At 35.8% G+C, this 22,879-nt stretch overlaps 1 protein-coding gene across 12 annotated transcripts in view; it reads left to right on the top strand.

Annotated features, from left to right (window-relative positions):
• VTI1A (vesicle transport through interaction with t-SNAREs 1A) overlaps window positions 1-22,879 on the top strand; it is a 340,922-nt gene that overhangs the window by 74,456 nt on the left and 243,587 nt on the right. For 9 of the 12 annotated variants that reach the window (XM_048857952.2, XM_048857951.2, XM_048857948.2 and 6 more), the window contains exons 4-6: window positions 1,031-1,108; window positions 7,463-7,483; window positions 12,271-12,355. In XM_048857952.2, the coding sequence (XP_048713909.1) occupies window positions 1,031-1,108; window positions 7,463-7,483; window positions 12,271-12,355 (184 nt within the window). The remainder of the gene's footprint in view (window positions 1-1,030; window positions 1,109-7,462; window positions 7,484-12,270; window positions 12,356-22,879) is intronic. The other 3 variants (XM_048857953.2, XM_048857958.1, XM_048857949.2) reach the window with 1 other exon arrangement.

Here is a 22,879-nt window from a genome sequence, read left to right as displayed (position 1 = left end):
TCATGTATATTAAAACTTGTCATATCCATGTTTAATTTTAAAAGCGATAAAACAATCAATTAAAATACCGTGTTCCCTTTCAGTGGTAAATGTAAAAAATCGAAGCAGGAAAGTAAAATGGTACTGTACAGTTCGCTGGCAGCCACAAAACTTTAAGGCTGAGCTCTATCTCTGGAATTCTAACACACCATGGTGCCTAAGTGACCTTGGGATGGTTGTTTGAACCTTTGTTTTCAACTGTTCATAACTTTCTTAAAAATATGCTAATTTGGAATCAATAGGGATGAATATTTAATGAGACAGTCTGGAGTTTGAAGACAGTACAAATCATGACATGGTCTCTTAGGCCCATATTTGGCTTTCTGATTTTACCAAGTTTTGATGTGTTTATATAAAGTGAAGCAAACTAACATTTCCCAATACAGTTGTCCCTCTTCTTCCCTCCTCCCCCCTCCCCCGCCCACATACCCAGCCCTCAGATTTCTTATGGTCTTTTTTTCCCATAGGCCTTTACAGTAACAGCAAAGAAAACCTTATTTATTTTCTAGATCTGTCATTTTAAATCCTTTTTGGCCAATGTACATTGTTAAAAAGTTATCTCTTTGATGTAGGAAAAGCTCGGCTTTCCCTTCCCTGTTTCATGACATTCCTACTGTTTTAGTTCAAGAGTTCCCATTCCAGGTAATAAGATAGCTTCGGATAAATACATCTATGCCTCCATAAACACTTCTGCGGTAATATGTAAAATGTTCTAGTTCTCAAAACTTGAATTGCATACTGTATATCCATGTATTTTACTAGGCAAGTTTTGTAGATGAACGTGACTTTTTACAATCTCCTCAAATATGTTCATATTTTTCCAATAATATATGTTGAAATTCTGCAGTTAAGGAACTTTTCAGTAACTTTACTTGCAGATTTTTATCAAATAGGTATCCATTAGGGGGCTCTCGAGGTTTAAAATGATCAGCCTTGAGACCGATGGCTTCCAAGGTTTACTTCCTAACCCTTTTTTCTTTTTGTTTTACAGAAAAGGTCACGGATTGCCTACAGTGACGAGGTGCGGAATGAGCTCCTAGGGGATGATGGGAATTCCTCAGAGAACCAGGTAGGATGCTAATCAAGAAGCCCTAGTGGGTGGCTGGAGGGTGAAGGAGGTCACTGGCACACTGGGCTTCTCAAGCTGCTCCTTAACAGCATTAGCAACAACTCATGTGGAAATGATACTGTTTAATGCAAAGCTGGGGTCTTAATCAACTTCAAAATGTTTCTTGGAGATCTTACATTTAACCCTTTACCTTGTGATCACTGTCTGCTATCTTTAAAAAAAATCTTTTCTTCTCTTTTCTTTATTATTTAGTACTTAGGGAATAACTTGAAACGCACTGTTTGCTGACAAAGCCAGGGTCTTCACCTCAAACACATGTAAAAGGAATAAAAAAGTACATAATGCAGCTTTGATAATAATGCAGTATAATTAAATCAACACTGGCAGGCAAAACAAATGAAAGTGAGCTCTCAGAATTGAACAGTACCCCTCACTTTCCTTGTGTGCCTTCTTTTCTTAACCAGGTTTTCTATCCGTGTTCCAAAAATGCAAGTTGCACCAGTAAAAGCCTGTAATTCTCTCTCACACATTGTATTAGCGTTTATAATGTTATATACTTCTTTTTATGAAAGGGTGCTTAATTACTATAAGCCCTCTTTGAGTTTTATCATGAAATTGTTATTCAGGGCACTATCATCATGATTCTTATAAGGTCATAAAAATGATAAAGGAAACACTATTTTCAGAGGGATCTAACCCACCTATTAATACTTCATCTGGGATTCAAACTTGTCTTCCAGGTTTTCTATCTGAAAACCGAATTTTATTTTAAATCAATTCCCTTGTCTTCCCTCACACCAAAATTAGCATGTGGTACTTTTCAATTAGAAGTTATTTTAAAGTTTACTTGAATAATAATTTTTTTTTGCTGTGGTAACTTTGACTTTACAAGTGAAGCTTGGTAAATGATTACTTAACAATAAATTCAATTATTTGGATATTGTAAATTGGGGAGAAATAAGGACCAAATTCTGGAGTTCTATTCAGTTCTGATTTCAGTATGAGTTTTGCCTCAGGAATAGCTGAGTTAAAACTAAGTTAAAGACTTCAGGATTTGTCCCTCAATGTCCAAAATATTGAGATTAAAAAGGTTGAGTACTGAGCAAGTACAATATCAGCAGAACAATATTAAAAGGATAATTGGTAATTTACATGATGGACTTAATACGTATATTGATGAAATCATATATTGTATTTAATATTAATGTATAATATAAAAAGAGTCTGTAATAGCTTTAGACACCTATTTAAAGAGGCAGATATACAAGGTATGAGTTAAAAGTTGTTGTTTTTAAATACAAAAGAGTATGATAGTTTGTTTTAGGAAGAGAATTTTCATAATTTGCATGTCATCATCATAAGTTCAAACATATAAAGGTGTTAAGATAGAATTTGGGTTTTCACGTCTTTTAACTACACCACTGTTTTCACATTTTAAGAGAAATTTGTGTGAGATCAGACATAAAAAGGCAGGTATGATAAGAAGTTTTACTTATAACAGAATACCTAATGTGTGAGTGCGATATAAAATGTTGTTTTTGCTTTTTAAGGAAAGGCTGAATAACTGATTCACAGGAGCACTTTCTGTGAGATGTGATCTCTTTTCGAAACTGTCAGGGAGGAAAAAAAATGGTCTCCCCTAAAAGAGTTACATAATAATGTAATTTTAAAATTATATGCCAGCGTGGGGTTTGTTTGTTTTTGATCTTTGAAATGACCACTTGTTACCTAGGGTAAAATGTGGAGTGGGGAGAACACTTGGTTCTCTTCAGAAATGTAAATCTGTATTTACAACTCATGTCTTAAACTTGACACACTTTGTACCACCACCCAAAAAAAAAAATTTTTTTTGTTTTCTTTTTTGACAAACATTTTATAAGCATGAAACTCCGCTGTGAAACTGGCTTATTTCTTTTAAATACATGAAGACTAATGTTCACAAAGATCTTCCTCATATTTATTGGATTGCTCCAATTCTTTCTATCACTTTTTCATATGAAAATATAATGATGATTATACTTGTTACAGCTAAGAAAATACTTAATCATAAGAGTATCATCTTGGGTACATGCATCTGGCTGGTTATCACACACACAAACGTTTTAGTCTAAAGTTTGACATACCTTTTGGTGCTGTTTTTTTAAATCAACCATAAATGTAAGTTTTGAGTATTTTTATGTGAATAATTAGCCAACTATGTAGAAGTATTTAATCCAATAACCCAAAAAGCTGTTGCCCTTTGTACTGATATCAAAAGCAGTTTATAAATATAAATCTTTACCTGTCCAACATAACATCCCAATATAACTGAAAACTATATGAAATATTAGGGGTATCTTTCTCATGTGCAAAAGTTTGTTTTAATGTTTGACAGAATAAGTCAGGTGGAAGGACTAACCCTCAGTGTAATCCAGGGTTTAGACTAATTAATTATTTGTTATGTTTGGATTAAATTGACTAAATGAGGTGCTGTTTGTCTTTTCCTGCAATATTCAAACCTAGTTTTTTCTTAATGATTAAATCAATGAAAAACAGGTGTTGTCTAAGAATTTCTGCTTTAGCAAACTAGAAATATTGGTAAAATCCATCACTGGAGGAGATAAATATCAGGGTAGGCTTGAGGGTTAGCCAGGTGAGGGAGAGAGAAACTTCTAAGCTTGTACAATACTTTAGATGGAACATTGGCAGTCACATTAAACTTTTTTATAACTGTTTCTTGGAGAGGAAGAGCAAATGGAATTGAATATATTTATATATGATAGTGGATTAAGTTAACTGAAAATAAGATTGGGGAGAAAGTGAAGGATCAGTTGCCTGGTTAGTCTTTTGTTTATTCAACTGTTAGCTCTTTATTCATGTTTCAAAGATATAGTTGCAACGATATACACAACTTAGTTAGTGGATACACAGAATATGCCTGAGGTTATGCAGGTAAAGAAGTACACAGAATTCAGTCTCCAGTTGTTCCTCAAAACAGATCTGCATAGGAACAATTAATATTGCAAAACATTGCAGATGAGGGTGTCCTGGTCTTTTCCCCACTTAAGAAATTATCATCATGTGTACAGACAACTGTGTCTGAGAATATGGTCATGACTCCATGCTTATGCCAAGATACGGCTAGTGTATAATAGGTACAGTATATAAAAGCTGCTGGTGTTGTCAAAATATGTACAAATTCCAGCAATCAAAATTTCTTTTAAAATTAATATATCATTGTTTGGTATGGTAGATACAAGTGATGGCATGCTGTATTTAATGAAGTAATTGCTTGCTTTGTATACATTAATTTTCTCCTAATTTAAATCCAGTGAACATAATCAGATAAAAGCACTTTGAGTTATAAAAATATGAGACAAAAAAAACCAGCCACCCTATTGTGCATGTTTGGGTTATCGTTTTTTCCAGGACCGTTGTCTTAAGCAGGACTTTTACTTTCAAGACATATTTGTCATTCAGACTGGCAATATTTATCAAATTCCTTGAAAGACTTGAGCGCTTCAGTGCAGTGCTACAGTGCTTAAAGTTGTGACTTCCATTTATTAGTTATATTAGTGAGGTTGTTTTATGTGATGACTCCATATATTGTTAGAAAGCATCTATAGGGTTAAATAAGAAACCTTTTTATGCCAAAAATATAGCGTGCAGGTATTTATAGCATTACCAATCTGTTTGTTTGAAATATAATACTATTGCCTTCCATTCCCAAACTAGATTTGCTAATATGTTAGAGTAAATACTTATTAGTTAACCAGAAGGTTAAATTAAGTGTGTGTGTGTGTTTTACATCACACACTGTATGTGTGATTTGTGGTTAAAAAAAAAAATGTTGTGGCTACTTAATTTCGGACTACAAAGTTCTGATAATATTAGATTTGGGCTTGCTGTGCATAAAGTATGTCAAACTTCAGTTACAGACCAGGGGGTGAAGTTGGTCAATTTAATTCCCCGAGATCTAAAGAAGGTTGGTATCATTTCATATAGCCCTGGCAGAGCAGATCATTACCAGACACAAATCTGTTCGTTACATGCCGAGGGTTTATAGCAAAATAAATAGACTGTCATCATAAGTTCAGAAAATTGTGTGTTCGACCCACGATAATGTGTAAAGGGCGTTTAATAGAGTTCAGCATTTATTCGTTATCTGTATGCGGACAGAGACAACAGTAGCGTTATCAGCTTTTTCAAAAAAACTTGGGTAGTTTTCTGTGTCACGTGACACGTCTCACAGATGCACACACACACGCGCGCACACACACACACTGCGGCGCCGTTTTGATTTTAGTCACAGCAGAAGGCTTAGCCACAAGAGATTCCGCTGGTTCAAACCAGCATAAACCAGATTTTTTTTCTTTTTTTCTTTTTTTTTAGTCTACAAAGGAACAGATTACCTCTTGTATCAATTCCGTATTGGGAGGGGAAAAAAATCTTTGTTTCAAAAATATGCTGATTATCATAAACTAAAATGGTGGCAGTATATATTTAAATGCTGTTTACAACTGAGCAGCAAGCTTAATAAAAACACATACGTAAAAATTAAAAAGGCAATATGTTTCCTTCAAGTGCATTGTTAGATGGCAAAAAAATACATCTTTTGTTAATTTGAATGAATATCTCTCAGACAACATTTAAAAAAAAATCTCCCATTACCTAGCTTAGCTGCAAATCCTATGCAGAGCTTAAATTCAGCCATGCAGCACAAACAAGATAGAACATTTTTTGTTTGGAACCTATTGAAAAAACAAATGTGCAGCGTTTTGAAACTCTCTCTGATTATAGCAGGGTGGCATGCCCCAAATGGGCTCTATTGCAGGAGAGTAGTTTTAAACTTTGGCCCTTTAAGTATCATAGTCAACTGAAGAATGGTGACCTCAGAAAGAAAAGATAGCTATGTGATCAACTCCCAGATCATCTCTTTCTAAAGAGACGTAATGTTTGCCTTTTTGGGGAAGGAAGGGGGGGAAGATAGAGAGAGAGAGAGAGAGAGAGAGACTGATTTATGCTAGGCCAAGTACTTGATTTTAAGAAGTGGTTTGGTGGGTAAAGAGTGTGGTTTTCTTTATATCAAATTCTTGGAAGTTTCCTTTATCTTTCATTTTAAGTTACTGCAATTACCCTCCTAATTTATATGGTTAGTAACCTTTTGTCTCTTGTTTTTTGGTAATGGGTTGAAGTATAGGTTTAATTTTAGACCGACCATATGAAATACTAGGGAACCAATGGATTTTTATTTTTGGTCGTCTCTCTTGCTGGAGATTCTCAGTATTTGTAAACATTCTCATCTTATATAGAAGTTGAATATTAGTCTTGTGAAATTGTAAATGAAATATGAGCATAGACTGAGATTGTCACTGTCCAATTCAACTGGAATCGGTGAGAAAGCTCTGTTTTTTCATACAGACCATCCCTTTGCATACACTTATTGTGAGTAATTGTACTATTTTGTTCTAGTACAACAAACTAATGGATCGCTCTCCATTTTGAGAGATACATGTTACAGTGTAGTTGGTATACAAGCTAGTTGGGTTTTTTTAAATAGTCCTGCCAATACAATGGTATTAATAGTGTTAAAAAGGTAGTTTGCAGTGAACTGGACTGATTTACGAACACACCTTTATTTAAAAATATATAAAATATAGTGATCCTGAATTAGAATGCATATGCAAAGTGGATTTTTTTTAAATAAATCATGTTTCATGATAGCCATTATTCCATTTACCTATTATTAAATGTATTGTGCACTAAATAAGTATTCTCTTACACTAACCCACATAAGCTGGGTTGTTTTTAACTGGAAAAAAGGTTGCTATAATAGGTTCAATAATAATAATGCATTTACATTCTGAATGAGAATTATATGAATTGGTGTACCAGTGACAAACTATAAAGATACTATAGTCTATTAATAAGTCAGATCTGTTAGTAAAATAAGAAACCAGTTGTCACAACTAAAAAAATACAGAAAACATTCTGAAAACTTGTATATACAAAACCACTTCAGCTGTACAATCTTAGAAGAGAGGAACAGTAAACTTGTTTTTTTCTTTATAATATAGACTTCTATGAAGTCATTCCCCTTTATTTCATGATGGTGTCTTAGATGTGGTTTAAAAGAGAATTTCACACTATTCTCTTTGTTTAATGTGACAGTGTGAGAAAGTGATCTTTATTCGTTCAAAAAACTCTGCATGTAGTCTATGTTTAGGTTCTTTTAATGTGTTTGTCTGTGATTTTTAAATGCTAAACATGTAAACAGATAAATTGTCAATGTTAATTCTGTATCCTGTCACACAACTGATCTTTCTTTCCTGCCATTTCTTTCCTTTTTATCTTTTTTGTGCGTTCATGTTGCAGTTGATAAAATTACGTGAAGAGGTGAGTACTTTCTTGCTTTTTGTTGTCTAGCTTTCCCTTTAAAGCTGAGTTTCCAAATCTGAAAGTAGATCTTTTTGTTATTGTTGCAGGGAAATCTACACAAAGCAAAAATATTGATTACATTGCTTAAAAATATTCACTGTTATGGGTTTCCTCTCCCCCCACCCCCCTATACACTATACACTTACATGGGACTCCCTAGATCAAACCTTAGAAATTAAAATTCTTTGATAGCAGAGAGAATTTTTAAAGGCATTGGAAAAAGAAGGGAAAAAAAACTATGATTTGATCTGTTCGAATATCATGATCAGATCAAGTGGAGTAGTAATCTTGTTTGCATCACAAAATCTTTGATGGGGTAAATACTTTTGTACATTGGTATTGTAAATGTAAGCATTGCTTTGATGAAAACCTACATTGTAACACTATCAAACATATGTAATACTTCACTGTGCAATGAATTTAGTTTAGAGCAATTGAAATACCTATTGTATGAACGCACTGCATACACAGTGAAAATGTAGTACAAGTAGACCTGAACACACACATCAATATTTATTATTTATTTGTGTGTATGTGGTAGATCTGTAGGTGTAACACGAAAGATCAGTATTCTGAAGTACCTGTCCTTTCACTTAGGAAATGGCTCATAAATATTTAGAGCCAGAAGTCTAAGTTTTTTATGGTCAGTTACTGAAATTTTATTGTGTATTTTCTAAAGATGCTGTCCACTGTAGTGTGTTGTTGGGGTGTGCGTGTGTGTGTGTGTGTGTGTGTGTGGGGCATGTGCAAAAGCAGGTACTTGCACTGCTTTTATTATTTTTTTCTAATTACTACCAAGAAGGGTTTAGTAGAGTTGCTAGCAGGCCAAATTTCTGAGTAGACTCCTAGAGAGAGCTCCTACTAAACACAGTATTAACATTTTCGTATGGTATGTTAGTCTTGTCTTTATTACCTTCTGACTGAACAACACGATGATGATGATGAACTGACAAATCAATAATGGACATTACACTCTGGAAAAAGTATTTGTCGTAAGTTCTAGGTGCGATGATGGGAGAGAACTGGGAACTAACCAAATAAATAGCAACAAAGGGGAGTTCTTGATTTAACAAGGCTTTAATTTTTTTTAAAGAATCTTTCACCAGTGTCCTAGTCACACTGCTTGTCTCTCCTTCCCAGTCCAAAATGGATCTAGTTGATAATGAGAAGAAAAAGAAAGCTTAAAAACAAAGTAAATATATGAGACAAAGTGAAAGCCCTACCTAGTTCCCCTCCTTAATATTTTCTTTATAGTCCCTGTATTTAAACAGATAAGAACGTTGTTGCAAGGATTCTAATAATGTGATTTCTGACTATTAAGACCAGAAATGACTTGTAGCAAAGGATAGTTCTTTAGACTCACACTTGCCGAGCCCTTTCATGGAAGCACGTAGACGTGCATATGTGTGTAGATTTATAGAAGGCTGCAATAGGAGCATTTTGCTAACAAATCATGTTTTTTTAATAAACATGGTTACTGACCATTTGCAAGATACTTTCAAAATTGAATGCAGACTATGAGCACAACTGTCACTTAAATAGTAAGTTTTGTATAATAATAGTGATGAACATTAAAACAACCACATTCCAACAAATTAGGTAATTCAGCATTTGTTGCACAAGGCCATGCCTTTGTCTTTAATCAAATCTTTGAGACTTTAAATCCTTTTGTATAGCAACCTAATGAATCACGTTGTATGACATACGAGTAATTTCTTCATCTTTCATTATTTTGTAAGTTTTATCAGTTACCTTTTTTGTCATCTCACTGCATGTTCTGGGAGCCACCAAAGTATATATCCAATTAAAGAATTATAATTCTGGATAGACTGTGATTGAATTGACAGAGAAATAATTTAAAATGTATTAAGTTTGTGTTCTATCTGTACAATAGGTTATAATTGTGGTTGTATTTTATGTTGAGTGCGAAATGCACATTGGAATCTAAATGAAGCATTGACTCAGGAATGGTTCTAAACTAGTCACATAGTAAAACATCAAGGCTTCCCTAATTATAGTTCTCCTTAGGAGGTATGAACTGATTTTAAAAAAAAATTGTGATTTGCCATACTGTTTGTTAATAAAAAGTACACTTCCTCTCATTCCAAGGCTCTCTTCTAACACACATGCAGTACACAGAATTCTATGGAGGCTGTGTTGCTCTGTCTTTTTAGTGTCTGAAATCTCAGTTTGAATCCAGCCCACATGGAATGATTAAATCTCTAGTGATAGCATGCCACTTTGCAAAACTTCCTCATATAACTCCAGATGGAGGCTCTTTCTGAAGCTACAAGACAGACCTTACTACCCACCTTACAAAGGGTAGGGGATAGTGTGAGAGAATGAGTTTGGGGAGGGGTGGGACGGAGTTGAAAGCATCAGCTGCTACTGTAGTTCATTGCCTTTCATGACCAAAAGGACGGTATTCATGCAAAACCAAACACAGAATGTAAATAACACCATCCCTTAGAACAAAAATTAGATTTTATTGTAGAATGACTTAGGTGCAAAGGTTTTGAAATCAGAGGTAAAACGCAGCACTGAGTTCATGTTAGCTCTGAATTCACAATACTCTAGTGTTCTAATTGCTTAGAGTAGGGCTCGGCTGGACTCGGGTGTCTTGCATTGCTTTTTCAGTATAATTTTTTCTTATCAACTGTATACAAACACACACTAAAATACTCGCATTTTTGATTGGATAAGTGAGTTGAATTATAACAGCATACAATGTGAATTCTGATTTCCTCCTCACATGCACACTTCATCAGATCAAAAAAGCTTTTCAATTTTAAGCATATGACAACACTAAATAACTCTCCTGTGATTAGAAGGTGCTGTGGGTTGTGCTGAGTCCTGGAGACTGTAACTACAGTATTTGAAGTGTCTCTTCTTAACTTTTGGAATTCTCATCTTTTAAACCCCGAAGTATCTCTGCTGATCCTATAATCTCAGCTTTCCTTTCTTAAGGAAAATATTTTTGACACATTATTATACAGATATGGCTCATTCTTTTTAAAGTTTAAACTAACATAAATTGAGTCTCAATACAATTTTTTTTTTTTACAAATTGCATTGTAAGCAGACACATTTCTTTAAACAGGCTGTATGAGCCATAGAGAAAAAGAGGCTGCTATTATGAAAAGCTACCTTTAAAAAAAAAATTACATAAAATTAACACTAATTATTTAGATTGGCCAGGAGTCCTAAGAACACGCACCACTCTAGCTGCCATTATGATTTCAATTAGAACACTGTAACTTATGTTTTTAAATGTTAAGTGCTTGTGCTTCTTTTTTTTTTCTTGGTGGCCTGCCCACCATGAACGTAAAGGCTTTTGTGCAATTTACTCTTAACCTATCCACTGTGTATTAGACGACTCTATTAATTATTATAGACTGTTATTGCAGCTTTCCTGACCTTCACTTTGGGTCCTATCTGTGCTGATCTAAATGCATTGTTTTAATGATTTAAAAAAAAAAATTCAAGGCAAGCTTTGATGTGGCTTTAGCTGCCTCGATCGTCTGGCCGCATCTCAGAGATGTGTCACCTATGCCGGGAGGGAATAGGAAAATCACGTTTTGAATGGTAATGATAACATACTAATCACTTCCTTTCTTTGAAGATAGAAGCGAGATATTCTGTCAGCATCCCTGGCTGCTAGAGCTTGGAGGCATTGGTCTAGGTGTATTAGCTTAAGTGTGCATGTCAATACAGCTTGCATCTCCCAAGATCCATAGGGGCTCATTAGAGCAAGGTAGATCGTTTCGGTAGACAGCCACTCAGATAATATGTATGGCACCTCCTTTTTATTATTATCATCAGAAAGCATTCCTTCGATATTTTTTTTAATGACGTCTGTCAACAAGGCAAAGTTGTAGGAGTTGTTTTTGACACATACCAAAATTGTTTTTTGGGGTGAAGGAAGGGTTGGTGAAAGCAGGAGTCTGATTAGTTTATACATATTTTTGACAGCTTGATTAGAACTAGTCTAGTATTAGTACTCTAAAAAGAGAGTCGTTTATGGGTGGACCATAAAATAGTGAAAACAATCATTTCACCTTTGCACTATCACTAATTATTGTAAAAATGTGTACAGTGTTATATTTTTGCTGGAGTTCATAAAAAAAAAATCTCTTTATGTACATAAACAAGCATGTACCTTTTTAAAAGGTTTTGGTATATATCTTTAGCTTTAGACACCAGTGTTTTGTTGCTGTATGTGTTTATATCAAGCAGTCCTAAAGATATATCTGCTGTTTACTATTCTGTAAGAGTAGAATTTTGTTTTTATACAGTAGTACTTTCCATAGTAGTACAGACGAAGTAGAAATATACTCCACTGAAAATTGTTAATATTAAAAATTACCACCTGCAATAATAATGATGATTTGTGAAATTATTGTTCAGTAGAAAATGTGGATGCTTATGTATGATAAAATGGGGAATAAATCTTGAAGTTGATCTTCAGGCAGTGCCCATATATAACAGAAGCACTAGATTTGATCAGCGTGCTCATGTAATAACAATGAAGCACATATTCACTCTTTCAAAACAAAATGATTGGTACACATAATTATGATTGATCACAGAACCTGCCTCTCCCAATGGTGCTTGTAATAGGCTATTCTGTGAAATATCTGTAGATATTTTTATGTTTTGGCATATGAAAGCATAATTAAAAAAAGTGTCGGGGGGGAGAACATTGTAGACTGCAGTCTGATTTTTTCTTTCTTTTTCTTTTTCAGAGGGCACATCTGCTCGATAACACAGAGAGGCTGGAAAGGTCATCTCGGAGACTAGAGGCTGGATACCAAATAGCAGTGGAAACCGGTAAGAATTCTGAGAGTGAGCAAATTGTCTTGCTTATGCACAGCAGTCTTCACAACACATGACATTTCAGGGAAACTTCAAAGGCGAAGCAGAGACAGCAGCCCGAGATGTGGTTTACATATTGGGGAGACAATTGGGAGCTTATTTGCACTTATCTTTTTTCAAGTTAAAAGGCATGACATCTACTGAAAACAGTTCCTGAGGTTTAAAAGTATACATCTGAAAAGAGATGGAATACTTTGTCTAAATTCTACATTTGTCTTAATGTGCAGTTACATGTTGTCAGTTTACCCACCCGCAATGATTGCTAGCACACACTGTAGACTCTAGTTGTTTTCGTCTTTTACTTTTATTGATATATGTAAAAATTATTTTAATAAATCTTAAATAAATTTTAATAAATATTAACTAGAAACTAATAAATAATAAGGTTGCCAACTCAACTTTCTTGAAATCGATTCTGCAACAGATTGTTCAGGTTTTTTTATATAATGTAGGTAGCAGATTGTACTTTATTTTGTTCAATTTTTACAGATTCAAAGGAAAGAAGGCTAAATCAAAGCTTAATTTATTATTTTTATTACTGATAGTAACTCTTTTCAATTGGTACTTTCAAAATGGCTTCATTAAATTATACCTATCAGTGTTTTAACAACAACAACAACGCAACAATAACTAAGCCCCCAGAGTCTAATCTTCTTAATTTATGAATACGTTTATGCAAAATTATGGAAAGTTTCATGCCTATTTATATTTTAAAAGTAAAATAATTTTCTGGGAGACGATTCTAATTAATTGATATATGCTGGTATCCTACAGAATCCAGTATGTATTATTTAAAAGGTAAACTAAGTTTAACCCTTGTAAAGGTAAATACTGTTGTGTTGTTATTGTAAATAACATATAATTAATATGTCCACATTTAAATTATTCTGGAGTTAGTGACATGAAAAATAATGTAAAAGAAGTTGGCAACATACCATATGTGAAAGGGAAAATTAAGTAATTACTCATGAAGAGGTCAGAAAAATGGAAATGAACACCATATCAGTAAAGGTAGCTTTGCTGTAAGTTCTCAGAACGTCCTAGCAGTGACCACAACTCTTGTTGAGAAGGACTGTTTTAATGAGTTAAAAATTCAACTCTCTGCTTTGTTATCCTATCATGTTTTTTCCCAACCAAAGGCTATGTAGAATTGCTGTCTCTCAGTTACAGGTGAAAGTAGTTTATTCCTTCCTCCCACCCTTTGGAATATGGTATCTTAAAAAGAGCCATCCTGTTAACTTCTATTACCTATGTCTCCATGGCCATCTCTGATATGTATATATGAGTATGGGCCAGGTCCTCAACTGTTGTAAACTGATAATTTCATTGACTTCCCTGGACTTACACCAACTGACACCCGCTGTCCCTATATATCCCTCTCTGTGATCTAAGGTGCAGTTTTTGTTTTATAAGCTGCACAGGCATTTTCACTTGGAAGTATTAGCATCACTGGAATGCAGTTTTCTCCTGCAACTTGTTGTGGGAAGAAGATTAGTAAATTTTCCCAGTGTTGACTATGAGGATTTTGGGAAATAATAAAATTATATTAATTCAGTACAATATAAGAGTTAACTTTTTACACACATGTGGAGCTGTGGTATAATCATTCTGTGTAGTGTTGCCACAAAAGTACAAAATCTCCATTTTTGAACCCCGATTATCACTAAATTGGCTTTCAGACCTAGATGTCCCATGATGATGAAAGGAGAGAAGGTGACAACCATTAGATGTCCAGTGTATTGTGTTTTTTTAATATGTATGAAGCCCTTTCTAATTAAGTCAGATTACTTTCACTTCTGAAATACTCAGTAGTTCAAATCCATTTTAGGACTCTCTATAAAATATTTTTGTTATATTCATTGGCAGTTCATAACATTAAAAAAAAACAAAATATATTATACTGTATTAAACCTCCTGTGATCTGCTAAGGATTAATCTGAGATCGCATAGCAAATTTCATACAGGGTGCTTATTGCCACATGTTAAATCAACTGCCATAAATTGGAAGTTTTTTGTCATTTGTCTCTTTAAATTGTTTACCTCTCCAGTCATTCATGTATTTGGGAATACAGGCCAAGAAATATTGGGTGTAACTTCCTTCTGACTTCCATCTTTCAGTGGGTAAGCACCTAAGGGTACTGGATCCTCAACAGGACGCAACATACATCACCTTAGCTAGGATCCAATCTGAAATCAACTGTTAGGACTTCAGAATTTACAGGTTGTGACCTATGGAAATTAAATATATGGGGAGACCTTCTGAATGATTAAGGATTAAATTTGCCATATTCCAGGTGACCCCAATGGCACCCCATGACCAATTAACTTTAGTAAAGCCAAAGGTAGTGTGGATCACTAGTACTGGGATGCATTTCACCGTAAATATTAATAGGGATTCATTCCTAACTTATCAAGTGTTGGAGTGTTGATGTAGTAGCACAGCAATTGTACATTCAGTCCAAGCTCTATTTAATTGCTTCTTAGTCATTTAAATGTGTTGAGCTGTACTTCACATGATTCAAACTACACACAGGTCTCATGTCATATGATTTTTGCAAAGAAACCATTTCTTATATGGATTATGTTCTTGATGGCCTCAATGTTGTCTGTAATAATCAGGATGAGACATAATAATGGCTGACAGACTTGTAAATTCTACTTGCCCCCCGGCAAGGATATTTTTTCTGTTGATCAATGGGGAAAAAAATGATTTGCACCTTTTTTTCCCCCATTGTTGTTCGCCATCCTGGTAAAGAGGAGACAAGCAGGTAGATTCTTTCTATGGATTGGCGGGAGACTTTTTTTCCAATTTTGAATGGAATACATTTTATAACTCCTTAGGGTCAAATTTTAGTTGCATCGTAACTGAATTCTAGAGTTTCCTGCTCTTCCCTGTAGAAATTATATAATTTGGGAGTGTATCTCTCTCTATCCAACTTTATATATAACTTTTGCAAGCAGGATAGCTTCTCTGAATGTGCAAAAGTTCAAAATGCCTTGTTTAATTCATCTTCAGAAAAGTAATTGGAGTGCAAGTAGTCAGTAATGTGTTGTGTCAGTGGGGGGAAAAAAAGAACTAGCTCAAACCTCATGTGAGGCCATCGTGGTTGGATAGCTTTCAGCAAGACCTTCCTGACTGCTAAATGCTTTCTGAAAGAGAATACTGAAATTAATATCTAGACTAGGGCTGTCCATTAATCACAGTTAACTCACGTGATTAACTCAAAAAAATTAATTGCAATTAAAAAAATTGCAATTAATCACACTGTTAAACAATAGAATACCCGTTGAAATTTAGTAAATATTTTTTAATGTTTTTCTACATTTCCAAGTGTATTGATTTCTGTTACAACATAGAATACAAAGTGTACAGTGCTCACTTTATATTATTTTTATTACAAATATTTGCACTGTAAAAATGATAAAAGAAATAGTATTTTTCAATTCACATCATACAAGTACTGTAGTGCAATCTCTTTATCGTGACAGTGTAATTTACAAATGTAGGGTTTTTTGTTACATTATTGCACTCAACAACAAAACAATTAAAAACTTTAGAGCCTACAAGTCCACTCAGTCCTACTTCTTGTTCAGCTAATCACTAAGACAAACAAGTTTGTTTACATTTATGGGAGATACTGCTGTCTGCTTCTTATTTACAATGTCCCCTGAAACTGAGAATAGACGTTCGCATGGCACTTTTGTAGCCAGAGTTCAAGGTATTTACGTGCCAGATGTGCTAAACATTTGTTTGCCTTTTCGTGCTTTGGCCACCATTCCAGAGGACATGCTTCCATGCTGATGACTCTCATTAAAAACAATAATACATTCATTAAATTTGTGACTGAACTCCTTGTGGGAGAATTGTATGTCTCCTGTTCTGTTTTACCTGCATTCTGCCATATACACCTCTACCCCGATATAACGCAGTCTGATATAACATGAATTCAGATATAATGCGGTAAAGCAGCGCTCTGGGGGGCGGGGCTGCATGCTCTGGCGGATCAGCACATTAGCCTGTCTGGCTCCCACACGCTGCTCTGAGTGGTGTGTTAAGGGTGACGGGCCAGGGCCAAGGGAAATAGGGGTCGATTCAGATGTTCGGGGCAGTGCAGCGGGGTGGGGGGCGGTTCATGGCTGGAAGTTCAGGCCCCAGCCTGGGTGCCTGCGGCTGGAGGGAACGGGTCGGTGCTGCAGCCCCGGCTCCACGCCTCCCACACCCTGGACAGGGGCTGCTGTGTGCTCCCCCGGCTGGGCGGTTTTGCTGTTGCCGCCGCCACTTCATTTGGCTCCTGCCTCCTTCCCGTGCCCCCCACCCGAGCACCTCTGCCCCTACTAACAAAAATGATTTAGTTCGCAAGTTTACAACCACTTTTATCCTAAAGGAATAAAAATATCTTTCCTTGTAAAATTTCAAAGCACATTGTTTCTTTTACACTCTAATCCCTCTACCCCGATATAACGCGGTTTCACTTATAACGTGGTAAGATTTTTTGGCTCCTGAGGACCGCGTTATATCGGGGTAGAAGTGTATATCGTGTTATAGCAGTCTCGAATGATGACCCAGCACACGTGCGTTTTAAGAACACTGTCACAGCAGATTTGACAAAACGCAAAGAAGGTATCAACGTGAGATTTTTAAAAATAACTACGGCACTCAACCCAAGGTTTAAGAATCTGAAGTGCCGTCCAAAATCTGATCAGGATGGGATGTGGAGCTTGCTTTCAGAAGTCTTTAAAGAGCAACACTCAGATGTGGAAACTACAGAACCCAACCCGCCCTTCCCCCCCGCCCCCCCCAAAAAAAATCAACCTTCTGCTGGTGGCTTCTGACTCAGATGATGAAAATGAACATGTGTCGGTCCACATTGCTTTGGATTGTTATTGAACAGAATCTGTCATCAGCATGGACGCATGTCCTCTGGAATGGTGGTTGAAGCATTAAGGGACATATGAATCTTTAGCGCATCTAGCACATAAATTTCTTGCTACACCAGCTACAACAGTGCCATGCAAACGCCTGTTCTCACTTTCAGGTGACATTGTAAACAAGAAGCTGGCAACATTATCTCCTGTAAATTGTAACCAGAATTGTTTGTCTGAGCGATTGGCTGAAGTAGGACTGAGTGAAGTACGTGGTGTGAAAGTTTTACATTGTTTTTTATTTTTGAATGCAGTTTTTTTTGTACATAATTCTACATTTGTAAGTTCAACTTTCATGATTGCACTACAATACCCATATTAGGTGAACTGAAAAATACTATTCTTTTGTTTTTTACAGTGCAAATATTTGTAATAAAAAATAAATGTAAAGTGAGAATTGTACACTTTGTATTCTGTTTGTAATTGAAATCAATATATTTGAAAATGTAGAAAACATCCAAAAATATTTAAATAAATGGTATTCTATTATTGTTTAACAGCGCGATTAATCGCGATTAATTTTTTTAATTGCTCGACAGCCCTAATCTAGACCTCACCATGTACCATGTTTCAGAGTAGCAGCCATGTTAGTCTGTATCCATAAAAAGAAAAGGAGTACTTGTGGCACCTTAGAGACTAACAAATTTATTAGAGCATAAGCTTTCGTGAGCTACAGCTTACTTCATGTATGCATCCGATGAAGTGAGCTGTAGCTCACGAAAACTTATGCTCTAATAAATTTGTTAGTCTCTAAGGTGCCACAAGTACTCCTTTTCTTTTTACCATGTATCATGAAAATCTACAGAGCAAGTACAACCACTAAATGCTATCCAAATTCATATGATGAAACGGTGTTAAAGATATCAGTAAGTGGTTTCCTTTTCTTCCTGAGCCTGAGGTTCTTTCACAAAACTCCGTAGATGTGATTTCTGTGAACCATAACCCCTCTCTACATCAGTGCACCTTCTGAGTTTCTCTCCATGAATGGTGATTACTGAATGTATTGGTATGTCTCTGGATGCATCTCAAGTCCTCTGAGCTATTAAAGGTTTATACTCTAAGTGAAAGAGATTTATTCGTTGTAGTGAATCTCAAAACTTTGGACCATTTTCATATCTCCTACTCACAAAGAAACTTACTATAAAGAATAATCTGTCCATGGTGAAGCTCCATCTGAATCTAGGTTTCAGACCTTACTTACATTAGAAGTTTGCAGTACTATTTAATGTTTGGAAATCCAAAGGACACATAATGCAAATATAGTTGACAAGTGTTCTGGACTTTCATGAGCCTGTAAAATATAAACCTGTATGATCATGACCAGGAACGTCAATTCCATCTCGAAGTGCATTGCCAGCGAGTACACTTCCTAGTGGTCTGATTTTATAAAAGGTGAGGGTGATCATTTAAAACTCTGGTTAAAACATAAAATCAGTAGTTTCACAGTGTGTCGGGTTGCCCTCATTGTTTTGATTCATTCATTTGTGTTAGCTATATTTGTTAGCGGCTGATTTAGCCTATACTGAATGAGAATGTGTAGAGCTAGAATTATGTACTATACCAATTCTTCTAGGGTTATGCTCTGAATGTAGCATTGAAGTTCTGCTTTATCACTGACTTGCCATACTAAGAAGACCAGAATTTCTCTTTCTGTTTCCTTAGATCAGTGATTACTAAACTGTGGTCAGTGGATTGCTAGCAGTTCATGGAAAGCTAGGTGGTCATATGGTTCTAACTTTCCCCTTTTACCTCCTAAAGCATATTTAAAAATAATAAAAATATATGAAATACTTTCTAAGGGTTATTTTCTATGTAAACAATTTTTGTAGTAAGCAAAGGAGTGTTACATAATCCTAAATGGGAAGAGAGGTAGTCCACGGAATTATGAGTGAGTGGAGAGGGTCCACAGAAACTTTTCCTAAGATGTGGCCTTCCTATGTAACTGTTTCAGATGCATTAGAGGCCAGCCTGCAATAATTCATTTCCATATGAATTTGGAAGGGCAATCATAAAAAGCACATCCTTCTTCTGTTACAAAATGTTCTTTCCTGGTGTGTGAGTAAATCAAGGTTTTGACCTGTCTTTGTTTCAAATACCATTCCCAAAGTCAAAGCCCAGCATCTTCTCCTACTCTTCTGTTATCTTCTCTCAATTGTAGGATGTGTTTCAAGGTGTGCCATCGGTCCTGTAAATAGGGTCATACTATTAATGGTTGAGATTTTGCAAGCAATACAGGACATTTAAACACACATCTTCCATTCAAATGAATAGAATGTTTATAGAGAGCTGCTGTTGGCATTACAGCCTGTGTTTCATGAATGTGTATCTGAACAAGGTACTATCTTAAACTAACTGCAGTGGATCTCTTTGCAGTTGTGACTGGCTGAGTTTGAACTATTCAGTGATGTGATGTGCCCATCAGTGCACGATGTTATCTGACAACTTTGGACTACTACTCCTTTCCTGGTGAACCATGAATCCCTGTCCTCATGGACCTTCTTCCTCCAGAGTTCTGAAGTGGTTCTGCTCTCAAAGTATATTTTTAGTGCGGTAAATTAGATGTATGTGAGTAAAAGTAAAACATGTGGTATCACAGAAGTTAAAGCTGAAAATCTCCAGCTACACTGAGTCCATCCCATTGCAAATGCAGGGTTTGGTAGAGCATGCATTAAACATCACTGTGATCAAACACTTTAAGCCAGACGAAAATAAAGTGTGGTCACTCAGTATAGGAAAGATTTAAATTGTTATAACACCCATTTTTAATCACACATCCTAACAGTTATACAGGTAAGGCTAAATTTTCAGCCTCATTTAAATGGGCTTCTACTTTTATGGATGCACAATTTTGTTGGAGCCATTAAGATCACTTAGGCATCCACGCATCTGATTTGTGTTCAGGTTCACAAATATCTAAATGAAATTAATTATTGCAAATGTAAAAATGAAGGCCAGGTTTTGAAAATCTGGCCCCCAATTTCCAATTCCTCATGCTAAAAACCTACTCCTGTCCCAGATATTTACACTTAATATCCACCTATTTCATCTCTAATGAATTATTCAGACATGTGTACGTGAATACTATATGTAAAACCTTTCATTAGTAAAACGGGGCTTCTGAGTTATGGTGCATAAACCAATATCTCCTTCTCAGGTGTTTCTTTGATATCCCTGAAGAACATCTTTCTACTGAAATCTTAATCCAAAGTTTCTACAGTGAAATGAGTTTTTATGCAGCTCTCAGTCACTGTTAGAAAGAGCTTTTTCATGATCCCTGTTTCTTCTACTCAGAGGGGTATTTCATGTTTCATATATACATTTTCTTTGCAGGCTGATTTCTATTAAAATCTGTTTATTGTGTAAGAAATTGATTTGGAAATGATATATTTCATTTCTAAAACTTTAAGCTCTCTGCCTCCATCCAGATTCTAGGTGAGGGTGAGGTGGTGATGAGATATCCTCTCTGCGAGTATCGGGCCTCAGCCTCATGTACTGTGGAAAGCAGAGTAAGACTTCTCAGGATGAAGCTATTACCCAGAGGAGATGTGTTTTACCTAGTAACAGCCAAGAGTAGCAGCAGCAGGGTAGGAATTGACTCAGCTGTGCCCCTTGCCTTCTGTTCCCCAATATCTTCTCAGCCTCTTGCTGCTGATTGTCAAGAAAATGCTTTTCTACAACTTTGGCTCTAGACATTTCCTTTCTTTTTGCTAATTGGCTGCCTGCCCCAATCACCTCCCACCCTCTCCCAGTTTCTCTGCTGCCATCCCCACTCCCCCTACCTTCAGTGCTCCCCTCCTCCCTACTCTGCTTGTTCTTCACTTTCCTCCTCTTTTCTCCAATTCTCTTCCTTCGCCCAGTGAAGTTCTTTCCCTTCCTTTTGCCCATTCTTTACTCCTGCGTGCCCCCTTCCCACTTGCCGCCGTCTGTACTTGTTCCTGGACTCCAATAAAAATAGATAGAAAGAAATGTACTTATATTTAAAAAGTGGAAGAAACTTTTGTATTCATTAAGTACCCTGGTTGCTTTGCTTTGAGGCAGAGACCTTGATTACAATTTTGAGTCCATTGAAGTCAGTGACAAAACTCCCATCGACTTATGTGGGGCCATGATTTCACATCAATGGGACTGTGATCTTGATAGGGGCCTACTTCAATCTAAATATGCAGTACTGGAGACTGAGCCATTAGAGAATCTTTGAATGCTTGTTGTTTGAAAAAGTCTATTCACAAGTTTCTCTGATATTTTTTTTTCCTGCAGTAGCGTTATTCAGAGGATGAAATCCGCTGTTTTCTTTACCATGTAAAAGTGATGCTTCTCAGGATGGCAGTATTTCACATACATTGAAAGCTTAGCCATTTTTTGGGTACACTGCTTCAGCTGTTTAACATCTCATAGCAGATCTAAAGCCCACTCAAGTCAATGCTTATCTTTCCTTTGACTTCAGTAGATTTTGAATTGGGCCATTAATGCAAAAAGTGAAGGATATCAGACCCAAAGTGATAGTCCAAAGAAAATTTTATATGGAAAAAAGTAACTATCCAAATTTGGCCAGGATCCCAGGGTTAGTGTCTTATGTGATGCATGAAGTGCTATAGATATGTTAATGTCCCCAGTTGTTCAGGACCTCAACATTGTGGAACTTGTAGTAGGATGGTTCCAACAGAGCCATGCTAAGGATTGGATCTGGTTGAATTATTTTTAAAAAATGACATCAGTTTAACACTTTTTTTACCTGAGTAAATAACTATCCGTTATTCATGAAGATTTGCTGAATGATTTGGGCAATTAATTTTCAGGCTAAGGCCAGTCACCTGAAGTGTGTGGTATTGTTTCTTTTTCCTTGATAGGGTGAATAAAACATTTTAAACAGGAGAAGAGAAACTTGTGAATAATGTACTTCCAGTGTGAATTTCTGGATGAATAATCATTCATGCTGAAATCTGCAAAATTTTCATGATCATTTTTACAAATAACTGGCATTTATCAGAATACTCATGAGTTATGAACTGCTGATTCATAGCTAGCTGAACCCAGCATATATTGTGTTTGTTAAAAAATTATTTTTAAGGCATTGATCTGTTCTGTTGTGGAGACTGATTTAGTACTGGCTTATAAGGAATAGGGTCTCCTCCTGAATCACCAAAACACTAACTGTAGCACCTTGCTTTTCCTTGGTGGACTTCAAAACCTGTTTGCTAATAGTATTTGCAAAGACTGCAGGTTCCATGATGAACCACCGTCAGTGGTGATGCATTGTAATTTATTCTGTGGGTGTTCATGGCAAAGCTCTTGAAGTAACTGGTTAAATTAGAAATATTATTTTTGGTTAAAACTATTGAATAACTTCATTTTCCTACAACAGCATTGTTAACTTTTAAAATAGTTTATATTCTAATCTGCTTGTAATAATTTATATTATATGCTTAAGAGGTCTCAGCTGAGAATATGGGCCCATTATGCTAAGGCTATATGTACCAATAGTAAATACAGTTCCTGCCCTTAATCTAAACAAAGACAAACAGAGGCAGGCGGAGAAACAATAATAAATTACTGTCC

Source organism: Caretta caretta, chromosome 7, assembly GCF_965140235.1.
Source record: "Caretta caretta isolate rCarCar2 chromosome 7, rCarCar1.hap1, whole genome shotgun sequence".
Taxonomy (NCBI): Eukaryota; Metazoa; Chordata; order Testudines; family Cheloniidae; genus Caretta; species Caretta caretta.
Note: the sequence above shows the minus strand (reverse complement) of the source record. Positions and strands in the feature narration are given on the sequence as shown.